The sequence below is a fragment of the Delphinus delphis genome, chromosome 5 (genome assembly GCF_949987515.2).
Source record: "Delphinus delphis chromosome 5, mDelDel1.2, whole genome shotgun sequence".
NCBI lineage: Eukaryota > Metazoa > Chordata > Mammalia > Artiodactyla > Delphinidae > Delphinus > Delphinus delphis.
The window spans coordinates 109,406,601-109,422,446 of NC_082687.1; the positions used below are offsets into that span (position 1 = coordinate 109,406,601).

At 40.6% G+C, this 15,846-nt stretch overlaps 1 protein-coding gene across 1 annotated transcript in view; it reads left to right on the plus strand.

The window, feature by feature from the left end:
• Positions 1 to 3,695: 3,695 nt before the first annotated feature.
• The window catches only part of EGF (epidermal growth factor), a 93,835-nt gene continuing 81,684 nt past the window's right edge, over positions 3,696 to 15,846 (plus strand). The window contains exon 1 of the mRNA XM_060012887.1: positions 3,696 to 4,251. Coding sequence (XP_059868870.1) covers positions 4,125 to 4,251 — 127 coding nt within the window. The 5' untranslated portion in view covers positions 3,696 to 4,124. The remainder of the gene's footprint in view (positions 4,252 to 15,846) is intronic.

Consider the following 15,846-nt stretch of genomic DNA (forward strand, 5'->3'; position numbering starts at 1 on the left):
CCTTATTATTAATACCTTGCATTAATGTGGTCCATTTGCTATAATTGATGAGCCAATATTGATGCATTATTATCAACTAAAGTCCATAGTTTACATTAGGGTTCACTCCTGTTGTTGTACATTCTGTGGGTTGTGATAAATGTATAATGGCCTGTATCCACCATTATCAGATCATACAGAATAGTTTCACTGCCCTAAAAACCCTTTGTGCTCCCCCTATTCATCTCTCCTCCAGCCCAAACCCTGGCAATCACTGATATTTTTATTGTCTCCATAGTTTTGCCTTTTCCGTTATGTCATATAGTTGAATTCCTACAGCATGTAGCCTTTCAAATTGACTTCTTTCACTTAGTGATATGCGTTTATGATTCCCTCATGTCTTTAGCGGCTTGATGGTTCATTTTGTTTTATTCCTGAGTGATATTCCATTGTATGGATGTACCACATTTTGTTTATCCATTCACCTATTGAAGGACATCTTCCAAAATTTGGAAATTATGAACAAGGCTGCAGTAAATATTTGTGTGTAGGGTTTTTTGTGGATATAAGTTTTCAACTCATTTTGGTAAAAACCAAGGAGCACAGTTGCCCTTCTTCTTCTTCAATACAATTTTTATATCTGGTATGCATATCTTGATAAATTGTAATTTGCCCTTGATAGCTAACTCCTGTGCCTGGGATCCTAATTTCTTTTCCTTAATACTATTTCCATTTCTGCCATGGATGAATCGCTAAGAATGCCAGACAGATGTCAACAACTTTCTTTTTGAAGAACAAGAAAATGTTTTCAAATCTTGTAGGAGCTGTCCCGATACAATTGACACTTATTGATAGAAGTGGACTGTGAAGTAATCTGTGTGCTCTTTCTGTGGATGGGTATTTAATAGTCACTCCTACCAAAACGCACTGCCTTGTCACCTCTGGTTCCTGTGATCATATACATCTTTCTTTTGATGATATCCCAGCCTGTTTATTCTGATCTAAAACGCCATCTAATGAGGAGAGAATCATAACTTCAGAATTCATATTCTCCATAAATGTGTGTAATATTGGAAAAACTTCTAAGCCTTTCTGGTCTTCAACGTCCTCACTGGTGAAATGGGGCAATAATACCCACCTTGAAAGATGGTGTTGAGGAATGGAAGCAATGTGAATAAAGCATCTGTATTTCCTGTATGCCTGACATATTGGAAGCAATCTGTTGATGGGGTGCTGGTGGTGATGATTAATAACAGCTGTGTGTACAGCCAGGCAAATTAAGTGCTTTGTGCTTCAATAGGGAAATTTTATCTGAAGAGGTAGAATGATGACCAGCACACATAAACATATCTCCCAATAGCCTCCCTTCTCCTATTGATGTCCACTCATGTTTAAAAGCATTCAGAGCTGTCCCCTTGCCATTAACATCTAACTCTCTCATGGACCTACCAGCAGATCCTCCCATCCAACTGCATCACCTCAGGATCTACAGATCTAATAAATAAGCAATTTTTTCTTTGTCCTGTCACAAATCCTGTTGTCAGCATGGCATTCCTCCTTCTCCATGCCCGTCTGAGGCTTCCTAATTAATCCAGAAAGCTTTGCTGCATGCTCTGGTCCACATAGTTTGTGCAGTTCCCCTTCTTCCTGACACCCTCAGAATACTTGGTGACTGGCCATTCATTAGTTCATACTCATAGACTCTTCTTTGTTGTGGTGGTTCATCAACCTCAACAAGGTCTTGAATTTAGGGACCATGACCTCTATTTCTTGTATTCCCTACAGCGTCCTATCACATAGAGCTCTGTAATTAATCAATGAATTAGTTAATTTGACTCAATCCCAGAAACTAAAAGGTATTAGGCAGCTCAAATCCATAAAGCTACAATAGATTTCTAGGCAACTTTAAAATAAGGAGGATGTTCATTTGTCCAGGAGAGGTCCAGTTTTATTTAGAAATAAGAATATGGACTTATTAAATATCTCTGGATGTCCTTTCTAGGTGGTAGCCCCTGTCCTATGTATTTGCCATCTGGGCAACCCTAGGTTGTCTCTGGATGAGCTGGGATTGACCTTTAACATGAGTCACTAGTCTCAGCATCTACCATACCCGTGTTGACTCCACCATTTCCTAAGGGGCTTATGCTCAACATTAATGACCACATTAGCCCAAGTGACCCGTAATTCGGAAAGCAAGATTTTTTACAACAAAAATAATATGAGAGGTTCAAAATCCAAATAGAATATATTTGTGGGTTATTTCATATTTGTGTTCATGTTATTCTCCTCTCTCTTCTCCACTAACATAGACTGTCCTCTAAGCAAGCTCCTTCTACTGCTGTCACCTGTGACACCGGCAATGCATTTGCTGGAGGGGAAGCTCATTAACAAGGTTAGTAACTCCGTGCAGGGTATTTGTAGGACATTCATTCTGAGTCTTGAGTCTGAGTCCAGAAAGCAATGGAATATTCCATGTAACCCCACCCCCACCCCCTGTGACTTCTGCTGCCCCCTAGGGTCTGTTTCTCCTGTAAGGGGTCAGAGCTGCCTGGCAGAGGCCGGCAGAAATCAGAGGAATCCTGACTTTAGCTGTTTCAGAAAAGTGACCCAGTATTTGAAAATGACGAGAACATAATTAAGCATGAGTAAAAGGCTTGGAGTCGTTCCCATTCTCCATAAGGGGTGTTCACCAGCGTGACTGTTATTTTTGTGACTATCGCTTTATCTACATTTTGACTAGCACTGGGAACACTACCTCTGGGCAACTTAAATGAAAACTTGTTTTCCAGGATGAAATAAATCGGCAGAAATTTCCATTGTTCATCAAATCTGGTGTAAATGGTTTGCCCGAGCTGGATATTTCTGGGTCCTGGGTGCACTCCTGAAGAAATAACTGCCGCTGTTCCAAGTAGAAAGTGGTCGAGGAGACAGCTATTCCACACTTGCAGCTTTTATTTTCTATCACTGAGATGTGAAAAGATAGCTTAAACTATCTGAGAAGGAACAGCATTCAGCTATGCTGGATTTCCAGTGCTTCCCAGATTTTGTGCTATTAGCTTAGTTTTTCCAACACTGCTCTATGATAACAATCCCCTCCTTTCCCTGCACTCCTGGCCCCTCACGATGTTTTATTATGGTCCTGCTGAAAGAAAAGGTGTCTGTGCATACTGTAGCGATTCATCTGGCATCAGGGATTTCCCTTTGATTTGGAAAGAATAATCTTTCAAATTCCGCTATAAAATATACAGGAGGGAGAAAGATTAAGCTCCAGGAATGTGCACGGGTGTTGACATTCGTTCAGATAATGAGCTGAAGGTCATTTTTCTTTAATACCGCTCAGGTGAGTGATCAATGGCTCTAAAGTCTGCATTACCAGCCGTGCTGTTCACCACTGATTTATACAACGTGGTTTAACTTGGTCTCCATCCTTCCAGATATTCAAACGTAGCCAATATTCAGCAGGTACCTCCAAGACATCACGAGCAACTCCCCGGCCCCTTCCTTGCTCTCCCCCTGGTTCTGCCCGGAATGTTTATGGTGAATAGTCAGCTATCTCCTCCTTGGCAACCGTCCATGCTTTCCTGTAGCTGGAATTGCCCACATTCGCATTTGCAAACAGAGGCTCACTCAAGTGTTGCTAAAGGAGAGGGGTGGAGCCGAAAAGCTTTAAAAAGGAAAGGGGAGTCACTCTACTTTTCAAAAAGAGAAACCGTGTTTGGGGAGGAATCCTATGTCCATATTTCTTCTTTCAGCCTCATGAAGGGTCGTGGTTGGAACTTTCCACCAATTCTTTCCTTTTTTTTTCCCTTTCTCTAGCCTTGGCCCTGCCGCTTTGCCTGTCACAGCGAAGTCCGCGGCAGGCCTCCAGTGCATGGCTGTTAAACTCCGCGAAATTTGTCATAAGGGTGTCAGGTATTTCTTACCGGCTTCCCAAAAACTTCGATAAAGAAATCTTTCCTTGGAGTGTTCCCTTCAGGCTGCATTTCGACGCTGTCGAGGGCAACAGGGCAGCAGAGGAAAAGATGCCCCAGGGCTGCAGGCCAACCCGGGTGGCCACGCTGGGGGTCAGACATACCCACTTTGCTCGGGCTATGCTCAAGCAGAGTCAGCTTATTTTCTATTGAGAGTTCAAGCCCGTCGAGATTATGCTGCTGTTCCTTATCATTCTGTTGCCGGTAGTTTTTAAATTTAGTTTTGTTAGCCTCTCAGCACTGCAGCGCTGGAGCTGTCCTGAAGGCTCTCCCTCGGGAAATGGGAATTCTACTTGTGTGGGTAAGTAACCCCATCAAAAGGAGTTCGCGTCTTCCCGGGAACTGCCCTCAGATACCTGTTCATTCCGTTTTGTATACTTGGGCATTTTTTTTTTTTTTTTTGGTTTGTCTGTGGGCGTGTATATTTGCTTCCTTTTTGTTTTCTAATGTTGGCTGTTAGAGCTAATCTGCTACTAACTATAAAAATTCATGGCTCTCAAATTGTTCTTCTGTGTGTGAGTGAATAGGTCTCATTTTTAACTAGCTGAACATTTCACAGAAACCTCCGTCTTGATTCTGACATGAGGAGTGATTAAATACTTAGTTGATTAGCTTTATACGGGAAACTGGGGAAACGGATTTTTTTTTTTTTGAGACTGTTTCTTAATCCATGAAGAAAAAAATACCTTCCTTCGGATAAATTTGTTTAAGAACTGAGAGGCTGCTAACACCCAGTGAAAAATGGGAAGGGAATTGGGCACAAATGTGATTCTATCATTGTGAAAGTTAAGCTAAGTTTCAAGTTAAACCTCTTCCCATCCTCCCTCACTGCTGTTTCTGAAGCTCTGACGCAGCTCCAGTTTTTAGTAACAGGTGCATTGTAATTTTGGGAACTGCTAAGAAATGCTAATATGCCACAACCCCTCCCATATTAAATGGGTTTTTAATCAAGAGTGAGTGGGAATTCTACTGAATGTAAAATAGCAATCCTGAGTAAGGACTTTGCCTGAAAAAATATCTCTTCCCCCTGCCCCCTCCTCGATTCATTTAATTTAATCCTTCGGTGGGTTCCCAACCTGCTGCTCAAACAAGTTAGACATTTCCATCCATTACAGACCATGAACTGCCCTGATATTCCTTTCTTGGCATTTTGCCCTTCTGAGAAGAGGGCTAGTTCCCAAAAAGAGGTAGATTGAAGGAATACAGTAAATTTTCCAGAAGAGAAGCCTCTGGAATATAGCACGAAATAGTGGGAATAAAGGGAACACTTCTGAGGCAAACAGCTGTTGTTGGGCTCCTGTCCTGGCCATCCCGTAAAGGAAGTTACCAGTGAGGAAGTCGGGGCCCTGTCACCAGGCAGCATTTACTGGAACAGGTGAGCAGAGCCCTAGGGTACTGGAAGGAAGGACTGCGTTCTAGTTATCTCCATGTCCCCAGCACCTAGAACATTTCTGCGCTCGTAGTATATGCTCAATAAATTCTTGCTGAATGAATAGAGTGTGTTTCCCTGGTCTGCTAATCAAGGCCCTAAAGAATAGCAATGAAAAGGGAATGACAAAAGACAAAAATGACCTCATGAGCCTGTGACACAGCTGTTGGAGACATAGCTTTACACATAGTCATGCCGAGTGGACTGGACCGCTTTGGGGTGGAAGTAGTTGGCAAGTGACCAGAGTCAGGCACTGCCATCTGCATGGGATGAGGGGAGATAGTGGGAGCCACTCAAGAAGCAGAACCTGAGACAGCAAAAATAGTACGAAAATGAACTTTTACTCATGGCTTTAGAGTCCCAGGGAACAACCCGATCCCTGCTAGCAAGTGAGTCTGCACCTCAGGCTTCTTGCACCCCCACCCCCACCCCACCAGTGGCTCAGAAGTGTCTTCACTGAGGCTGGTTGAAGACATAAACTTGAAGCCCAGGATAGAGACAATGAGTTAGGGGGACTGTGTCACAGAGTGGAAGGAACAGAGGTTTTAGAAGCAAACATACCTCATTTCAAATCCATGCTACCTACTTAATACTTGATCTACAGTGGAATATTGCTGAAAAATAATAATGCCCCCTTTCAGAATTGTTGTGTGGATTCCATGAGATAACACGGGAAATGCACCTGCCACGGAGGCTAGCAGATTGTGCTCAATAAACGTCCTCTGGGCTCCATATCTTGGCTAAATCTCTTTGATCAAATCCTATCACAAAATGCCTTACTTGAACACTGCAGTGACATGGCACAGACCCCACGGAGGGTGGAATGTCTGGATGCCACTTTGTGACTCTGTCTCTTTGCTCCCTTGTTCCTCGCAGGTCACAGGTTTAAAGCCCCTACTTTATACTCCGGGTCTCCTGTTAGCTACTAACTGCCTGGGTCACACCCTATGCCCCATGCGTTTCAGAGGACAGTATTTCTCCTCTCTAGATAGATATGGTACCATCATCTATTTTTCCTCTAATTAAGTTCTCCTTGCCCCTGGCACTGAGACAGACCACCTGTAGCCAGCCTGACCCAGCAGGAAGAATGCTTTGTGGTCTGATTCAGGTACTTCATGCAATGTCGTCTTGCATGTGACTGTGAGCCAGAGAAAATAAGTGATAACAACACAGAACTGGGTTTTCTTCATTTCTTCCCTCCCCTACACCTCCTGCTTTTTTTTTTTTTTTTTTTTTTTAATCAACTGTGTATTCTGTTAGCTTTTGTTTGAACTACAGTACATAAGGAGAGCAGTAAGGAAAACTGCTGGCCAGTGGCTTCTGAACTTTCAAGCCTATTTGCCCTGGAGGAGAAATAGCAGTTGAAAAGGAACTGTTCCTGTTTTATATCTGTACCTGCATTATTTATATGAACTTTCTTGGTAAATAGAGTGAAGAAGAAGTACAGGTCAAGCTTCAGAGAGCTGGCTGCAGGCTGGATCCTGGGGCACTAGTTAGCCAACTGGGGAGGTCACTTTTAGCAGCAAACAGTGAAATCACTGATTTCAGCACCGGTTAAGGCTTGGTCAGCTTCCCAGTCAAGTGCAAACCAGAGGAACTCCATGATCAAAATCTTGTTTGTTTTTTCAGCCAGAGTTATGCAAAAGCTTTTTCAAAATAGTCTAACTGCAGAGAAATTACAGGAATGATCTTTTATGCATACCATGTGAATAAAAGCATCACCTAAATACTCAGTGGTTTGTGGTCTTTGAGGGGTAGTAGAGCTCAGTGGTAAAGAGCTTAAAGTTTGGAAACTGCCTGCCTGGGTTCGAATCCCAGTTCTGCTGCTTGTGAACTGTGTGTCATTTTCCTCAGTATCAAGTGAAGATAACTACCCTCTCCTCCAAGGATTGTTGTCAGGATTGTGTTGAAGTAGTTGTTTTCAATGCTGGCTGTACATTAGAACCACCAATGGGGTTAGCATCTGGTCGGTGTGAGTGAGTCAGAGTCCCTTCTGGAGGTGGAACCTGGGCATCTTTTTCTGTTACTCTCCCTTGGTGATTTCAACAGGCATAATGGGCAGCCTGGGTTTACGGCCACTCAGTTAATACATGTAAAGTGCACAAAACAGAGCCTGGCATGTAATAAGCACTCAATAAGTCTTAGCTGCTATTAGTATTTTTATTGTTGTTAACATTATTTTCTTGGTGGGAATAGTGGTAATATCTTCTAAATATGGCTTAGTTTCTTCTATAATAATTGAATTTCTTTTACACATGGAAAAATGCCACATTGAAAAACCCAATGACAGTTTTATAACATTACAATTTGTAGTCAAAATAATTTCAACATACATAACTTGTATTTCTGTGCTCAAAAGAAATGTTTATTAAAAACACAAAACTGTATCATACTGGTTTGAGTGAGTGCCCTTGCGGAACTGCAGCTCCAATATTTGCCTTTCTGTGACATCAACTGATAAAAAATTCCACTGAGTGCAAAGTAAGTCTGCTTGTTAGATTTCTCACCAGTAGTGATTTTAACAACAGCAAAAACAAGCCACTTGAAAGTATTTAAATTTCTTATGTATTTTTCCTTATGTTTGGAACCAATTTCCCTAAGATTTGTAAAGTCGTAGAGGGCATATAAAGGAATGATAAATTAGTTCTTCAAATGAATTTACATTTTTGGGCTAGTTGGGGGTTGTCCATTTTATTTGACATTCAATTTAGAAGTTGGAAGGTGAGACTTATTTGCTTATTTCAGAGTAGAGCAAATAATTTTTTCCCATCAAAAGTAAAGGGACTAGTAATTTGTCTTAAGTAAATTCAGAATCTTACTTTATCATCTACAAATTTGCCTTCATAAAAAATCCATCTGAAATAATTCCTTGTATAGAATAAATGGTTGGGCTTTTTTTTTAAACATCAGTAGTCTCCAAACTCCATTCCATCTGTAAAAAAAAGTTAAAATGTGGACATACGTTCCCAAAACACATGTTTATTTATCAGTTACTTACATAATATATATACTGATACTGTGAACATTATACAACACATAACATTTCTAACATTTTCTTTCCACACAATAATGAACCATCTTACAATCTCGAAGTGGTTACACATCCTGCTTGGGAGAGACTGTTTCAGAGAACTAGTAAAATGATGGAATAAATGCTTCATCCTTCTTCCTTATTAGCTCAGCTCCTTTCACTTAAGCATGAAAAGAAAAGCAAAAAGGTTGCTAAGTTTTTTATAAAGTAAAGGGGAATTATTTATAGTGAATGACTTTTTTCAGAATATGTAATTGTAGAAATAAAAATTGATCTCCCCAGTTGGTTAACTTAGCGCCCCAGGATCCCTCCTGAAGTAGGGTTGTGCTGAAATTCTGCCATAAGGGCCAGAAGAACAGACCACATCCCTAAGAATGGGTTGGAGTTTCATAAATTCTAAAGCTCTATGGCCTGCTGGGGTCATAGTATCTTAGGATTTTTAAATAAAAATGGTCTGTGTCTCCATCTCATGTTCTGGAGAAACTCATTGTCTCCCTCCTCTATCCTGGAGGATTGCTGGGCGGGGACGGTGATGTGGAAGGAAAGGCTCTGTGTCCATTTGGTCCTTCCACTGAATTATTGACTACTGTGTGCCTTGCTTCCCTCAGGCGCTGTCCCTTTCCCACACTCCATTACCTCACACCCACACCACCCTGTTTCACTTCTCAAAAGAGCCAGTGCCTTGGGCTGTGAGGGTACAAACATTAACTGAAGGCTTGTGCAAAAAAAACGTTATGGTCAGGGCTTCCCTGATGGCGCAGTGGTTGAGAGTCCGCCTGCCGACGCAGGGGACACGGTTCGTGCCCCGGTCCGGGAAGATCCCACATGCCGCGGAGCAGCTGGGCCCGTGAGCCATGGCCGCTGAGCCTGCGCGTCCGGAGCCTGTGCGCCGCAACGGGAAAGGCCGCGACAGTGAGAGGCCCGCGTACCGCAAAAAAAAAAAAAAAAGTCATGGTCACATCCTGATCCAGCACATCAAACAACTAGAACAAAATGTTTTTCATTCTTGTACTTAAAAGTTAAGTAATTGTTTTGTGTGGAAAAGCCTTACCCACCATCCTCTCTTGAGCGCCAGCTTCTCGCCACATTTAGCCACCCCTGTTTCTCAGTGACCTTGATCTACACCTAGTCCTCTTTTTCTCGGCCTCCTTCATCTGTTTCAGGCAACCACTGTAGATTTATTCCTCCTCCAATTCTGTTTGCTTGATCATATCCTAGGCCTCTCTTTATAAATAATAATTTAAAAACCTTAAAAAATTTCTAAATAGTACACTGGAGTGTTTTAGTAAAAACAAAACAGTTGTTTCTCAGAAGAGAAATTCTGGCCACAGGTGAAACCAATCTTTTCGCCTGTCCTTCCACCATGGGGGAGTGTTATGTTTGAGACAGAAGAGAAGACCAGGTGGTGGGAATGCCACGTGAAGCGGAGACTTTTCCTGAACTCTCAGGCTAGGAAGGGGCTGCGGAGTTCCAGGGTTAGGGGAGCCGTTTCTCTGGCCCGGTGGACACAGGTCAGAAGTGAGGTGGGGCACTGCCTTGAAAAGAGGCCTTCATAAGTCTGGTCTTGGCCAACCATTGTAAGGTGGGTTGTTCTTCTTTTCTATTAATCACTAGTCATTAAAGAAGATCTGATTAAAAGTTAAAGATTGATCTCACTTGCGCTGAGGAAAATGAGCAAAAGGCCAGTCCCGTGTTTCAGGTGAAATGGTAGAATGAGTGGCGGGTAGGAGGGACTGTCTTCCACAAGCACCGTGACTCCACAGTGATGTGGCCGGAATGGGAGGAGGACGGATGAGAGCCACCAGTGGGTGAAGATGAGAGAGGCAGAATATTCCCCAGTCAGTGGTCTGCTGTTAGGAGAATCAAATTGTTTGGATTACGAAGCAATTACGATGTCTCCTCTCTTATTTTTATCATTGACCCGTAGATTCTATTGTACTAATTTATTTAGATTAATTTATATATTGTCTCTTAATTCAGACGCTTAAAAAATCAAACATTAGACCTCAGATGAAAGGAAACAAAAATTCCTTACCTGGGAAACTCGTCTTCTAAAATCTGTTCAACATTCTTAACCTTTTAGTCACTTTGATTATAGTGGAGAAAAATCAGAAAAGAAACTAGTGACTTTCCAATATGTGTCAATTGCCTGATCTAAGATATTTCAGCAATTACTTTAATGAAATAGTTTTGCAAACCTGTTCTGAGGAAAAAAATTAAAGACTCAGTAGCTAGCTGCAATAGCTGGAGAACTTTTTCAGAATGTCCAGGTCAGTTTTAAACAATGTACTTTCTTTCAAGGAATTTCTCAGTATTTTTCAAGAAATTCTCAAATTCCACAAAGCAGTTTAGTGTTTAGTTAAGTTTTAGTAGTAACTCCAAATTTGAGCAGTCCTAGAGCTAGGGGAACAAAATGTTAGTTTCACTGTGTTATAGTTTCTAATGTTAGAATTAACTTTAAGAAAGAACCAGGAACAAAAACAACAACAGCAACAAAGAAAACCTTGAGCATTGAAACATAATTGTCCCCAGTGTCTATTTACTTCTTGCCTACAGGTGAATACTTTCATCTAGAACGCTAATACTACTCACCATGAAGGGAGTATTACCTGGATATTACGTGAACCAGGAATGCAGATTTATTTTGTAGGGATTCTTTATTAACAATAATGTTAATACAAATATTAGCTTTGCATACCATCACTCCAGTCATGTTCCCAGCTGTCCCATTTGCTGGGACCCACAACAAGAAGATGACTGAGATCCAGGCCTGAAAGGATGTGTAATGTTTTTGTCAGGTGTAGAAGAAGAAAAAATTACATTAAACAGAGGAGACCTTTATACTTCTTGAAAGATCTAGCCATATCTGAAAACACATTGTATTTTATATGGCGGATGTAACTAACCTCTGAGGGCGGTTGTGGAATAATACATGTAAATACACGTATGTCTTTCTTTAGGAGATCTTTTCCTTAACGTCATCATTCAAAATTTTCCTTTGATGCTGGAAATTAGTTAATGTATAAGAACTGTAGTCATTTTAGCCAAATGCAAGGCAGGAACTTCTGCTCTCATCACCTCTTGACCTTTCTAAGTCTGAAGTTTGAATTGGTGTGTGCATCTCTTTTCACTTATGACCTTGATTTTCATATTCTCCCAAGCCTGGCCATGCTAATGTGTTTGGATTTCCCAAGTATTTCCCAGGATACTTAGTACACTGGAGTTTGTGTGAGAATGACAGTGATTCATGGTGGGCACTGATTTAATTGCAAAGTACCCTCCAATATAGGATAGACAAAGCCTTTCAGAGAAAGGCACTACCTTCTTCCTCCATTCCGAGACACCTATCAGGGTGCTACGGACTAGCTTTGTGTGTAGTAAGTGGATTTCATTCATGGGGTGGTTCTTTTTGTGGGTAGTTTGTTGCTAGGATACACAGACAGTCCTAACAACTTCATGGCAGCTGTCTTGTTCTTTAGCACATGGTGTGTCTGTTGAGAAATAGTATTTTATTTTGTTCACTTTAATGCTTTTCTGGTTAAAATTTCAGAAGCTTGAAGAAGGATCTTTCTTCTTCCATGAACTATCCTTGTATAAACAGACCAAAGATGGAAGACCCATCAAACTCAACACTGTCATAATATATGGCTGTTGACACGAATCCTCTCATTTTGGGTCCTTCCCTTATGAGGTTTCAAAACATGCCTAGAGGTAGAAGCTACCAGGGATCTTCTGGTGTTTTTTTTCCTTCCCCCTGAAGCATGCAATTGTTCTGTTTACTACAGGAATTTAATCTTTCCTTGGTTTGCAAGGAAATTGCAAATGTTACTATCATTAATGTTAATTTACCCGGTGTGTGGAAATGTATATCTTTTAGATTGAGGCAATGTTGTTGAGAATTTTAAAAGCTCTAAGTGGATCAAAAGTCTTATTATGTTTGGGGAAACATTTGAAAAAGTTTCTGAAAGTTTTATATTTCTTGGCTATTCTAATGAGTCATGGCAAAAATTTCATGTAAGAGGAAAAAAATAAGGTATGTGAAGAAAACTTTCCATCGTGAATCTTAATGCATTTGAAAAGTACCCAGTAATGCTCATGAGAGGTTGATTGGAGACTGTCTTTCAACATTGATGTGTTATCTTCTGGAACAGAAAGCTAAATAGAAGCACCTTCTGCATGGATATCCGTCTTTAATGCACACTGTGTTGATGCATATAAAATGACCGGGTTTTATTCCTTCCAGTAGACAGAATAGAATGCCATTTTTCAAACAGAGGATATATTTTTAGACAGAGTGAATTGTGGTTGGTGCTTTACACGAGTGGACTGATCTTGTCCCAGGAAAAACTGGAGCTGTTTTGGACAGGTGGTAGTTCCAGTGTCGCACTTGCTCGTTGCCTTGCTTTGCATGAAGGAGTCCTCTCATGCCTAGTCAGTGCACTATGCATGGCAGGTTCTGATAGGCTGAAATGGACAAGGTCCAATTATGCGGCTGATATGAGCTGCTAATACTTACCTCACAGGATTGTCATGAAGACTAAATAAATTAATTCGTGTGAGGTGCTTAGGATCTTGCCTGACACACGGTGAGTTCTCAGTAAATATTAGCTATTGCTCTACCAAATACCATAGCTAAGACATATTAGAAACACCTTTGCTTTGTGTAATTTTTCTAATACCTGTTTCTTCAGATTGTCAGCAGTCCTTAGAGAAATCTGAAGTTGGTTTCTTGGCATGAGGCAAGTCCTAACAATCATCTAGGGTATTCTCTGTGATTTGTTACTGTCCTTGATGATAAAGTATGGTACAAAATCCCCAATTAATTCATTTTTCTAAGTAATTATTCTTAGGGTTTGTCACATTTGCCTTCAACATTCCAAGAAACTTATATGAAGTATTTTTCTCTGTATTTATACAGCAATGCCTACAGCTAGGGCCCAGAAATTAGCACTGGTCAGGGTGGTATAATAAGAACAATGGAATTGGACTCAGGAAACATCTGAGTTCCAATACTTCTTCATTTTCTTTTCTTTCTGTCTGTTCGTCTAGAAACATTCAGAATTCAGTATCTGTAGGCAAATATTTGTTTAGCCTTGCAATATGAGGAACATGATTGTAAAGGTAGGAAAAGGAGAAGATAATTGTGTTAGTTATAAATGAGACCAACACCAAATTTTGTACATTTAATAAAATTTTTACAGATTTAATCAATTGACTAATTTTGTAGACTTCTTTCAGAGAGTTGAGCTTTTGGTGTCACTTGGGGCAGGTTGTTTGCTTTAGGTTATTGTTTTATTTCCTTTATTAGAGCTCATAATGACACATTATTGATTTGGTACTTGAAGTTTAGAGAAGCAGAGAGATGGAAACATTTCACAGAAAATAGGGGTTAAGATGAATAACATCTATTTATGAATTTACCACAAGCTCAAGATTCTTTCAAAAATGCGGCAAACAAGGAAACTATTGAATTCTATAAGACAGGCGGGTTAGGAATTGATAAATGTTAGGTTAGAAAGGACCTTCAAAATCATCTAGCCCAACTGCCTCATGTTACAGATGAGAGGTTGAAATGCAGAGGGATGAAATAACTCACCAGGTTCCTAAGAGAACTGGAATTCAGGACCCTCAACTCATTTTACAATATATACCAAGCACATGTTACCTCCCACAATTGATGTTGAAAACCCACCAATGTAATGATTTTATTACTTCTTTCGATTGAAAAGTATTAATAATGTTAAGTTAGTGTGGGGAAAGTCTCTTACTAGCTCTCTATGTTGAAAGCGCTTTGAAAGTAGGACTGAGATTTCCTTTTATAAATACACCAATTATACCTATGAGTTAATTCAAATCAATTCAACAAATATTTATTGAACATCAGTTATGTGTTTGGACTGACAGTGATGACATCACTGGTCCAGATGCCCAGGGTATCCTGAGGGACAGTGAGGTTCTCAGCTTAGAGGGCGAGGTGTGGGTGGGCTGCAGTTTACCTGATGCCTTATGGACCATATTAGTTGGTTTTATCAAAGCTAACTCTTACAAAATCTAACAAGTGACTTAAAAACCCTCCTGCAGAGGAGGTAAAGATGGCAGACAATGCTAATAATGCAAAGCCCAAGAAGATAATGAGGAAAGAACAGCGCTGACCCCTTATTCTTAGAATGAGCTGTTTGTTGGCTGCATAAGGGATAAGAACAGTCAGATTTGACAAAAAGGAGAAATTAACAAGAAGGAAGCCTGAGAAATGGATTTATGCTTACTACTATGATTAGTGATAAATCTCGAAACAAGCGAAAATTTGCCTCAAAATGTTATAGCTAATGAAGCCATCAGGACAAGCAAGATGTTTAAGAGTAAGTATCCAGGGCTTCCCTGGTGGCGCAGTGGTTGAGTCTGCCTGCCGATGCAGGGGACGCGGGTTCGTGCCCCAGTCTGGGAAGATCCCACGTGCCGCGGAGCGGCTGGGCCCGTGAGCCATGGCTGTGGAGCCTGTGTTCCGCAACGGGAGAGGCCACAACAGTGAGAGGCCTGCGTACCGCAAGAAAACAAACAAACAAAAGAATTAGTATCCAGAATGTGAAGATTAACTCTTTATGATTTTCACAGTTGTGTTCAAAGTTATGATATGCAAGACTACATACCGTAAGCTTACTGATAAAAAGTTAGAAGGCTCCCTTGAGGTTTCTGACATTACAGCAAAAATGGTAAAGCCTCTATACGTTGAAATATGCAATAACAAAACTTTTGTGACTGTTGCCTAAGTTTTTCAGTCATTAGGCCTAATGTGGTCTCTGGAAACAGGAGTTATAATCATCAATGTAAAAATAAACTCCCCTCACAAGTCTGGACTGCCAAAGGGAAAAAAAAAAAGGTAAAGCCTCACACTATTAGTGAAATACTTGCCTTCCTCTTCCCTGCTGTGGTAAAACATGCCTAAAGTAATACATGGAAAACCACATGGCGACAGATTAAATGTGTTCTTCTGTCAGCAAATACTACTGAAAACTTCACAGAAAGCATTACTGAAATTTTAAAGAAGTAAGTATTAGAAAAATTATACAGTTTGAGTGAGAGTAAAGGTGTTTCTGCTATATCTCAGCTTATGGTATTTTCTAGAGACTAAGAGTGAACATTTATTGAGAACTCACTATATGTAAGGGAAAACTCTAAGGTCTTGGCATGAATCTATTTAGTCTTCATAATAATCCTATGAAGTTCTATTATCATTTCCATTTCCAAGATGAAGGAACCTATGCACAGAGAGGTTAAGTAATGAGCTGAAAGTCACACAGCTATTATAATTAATAGTGGAGCCAGTAAAGAGTCACCATGGGTATTCTGTCTCCAGTGCCAGTGATCTTAGCCGCTCTTGTATTTGCCTCTCTGTTTCAACAATGAAATGCACAAAGAACTGAGATACTTTTTTATAA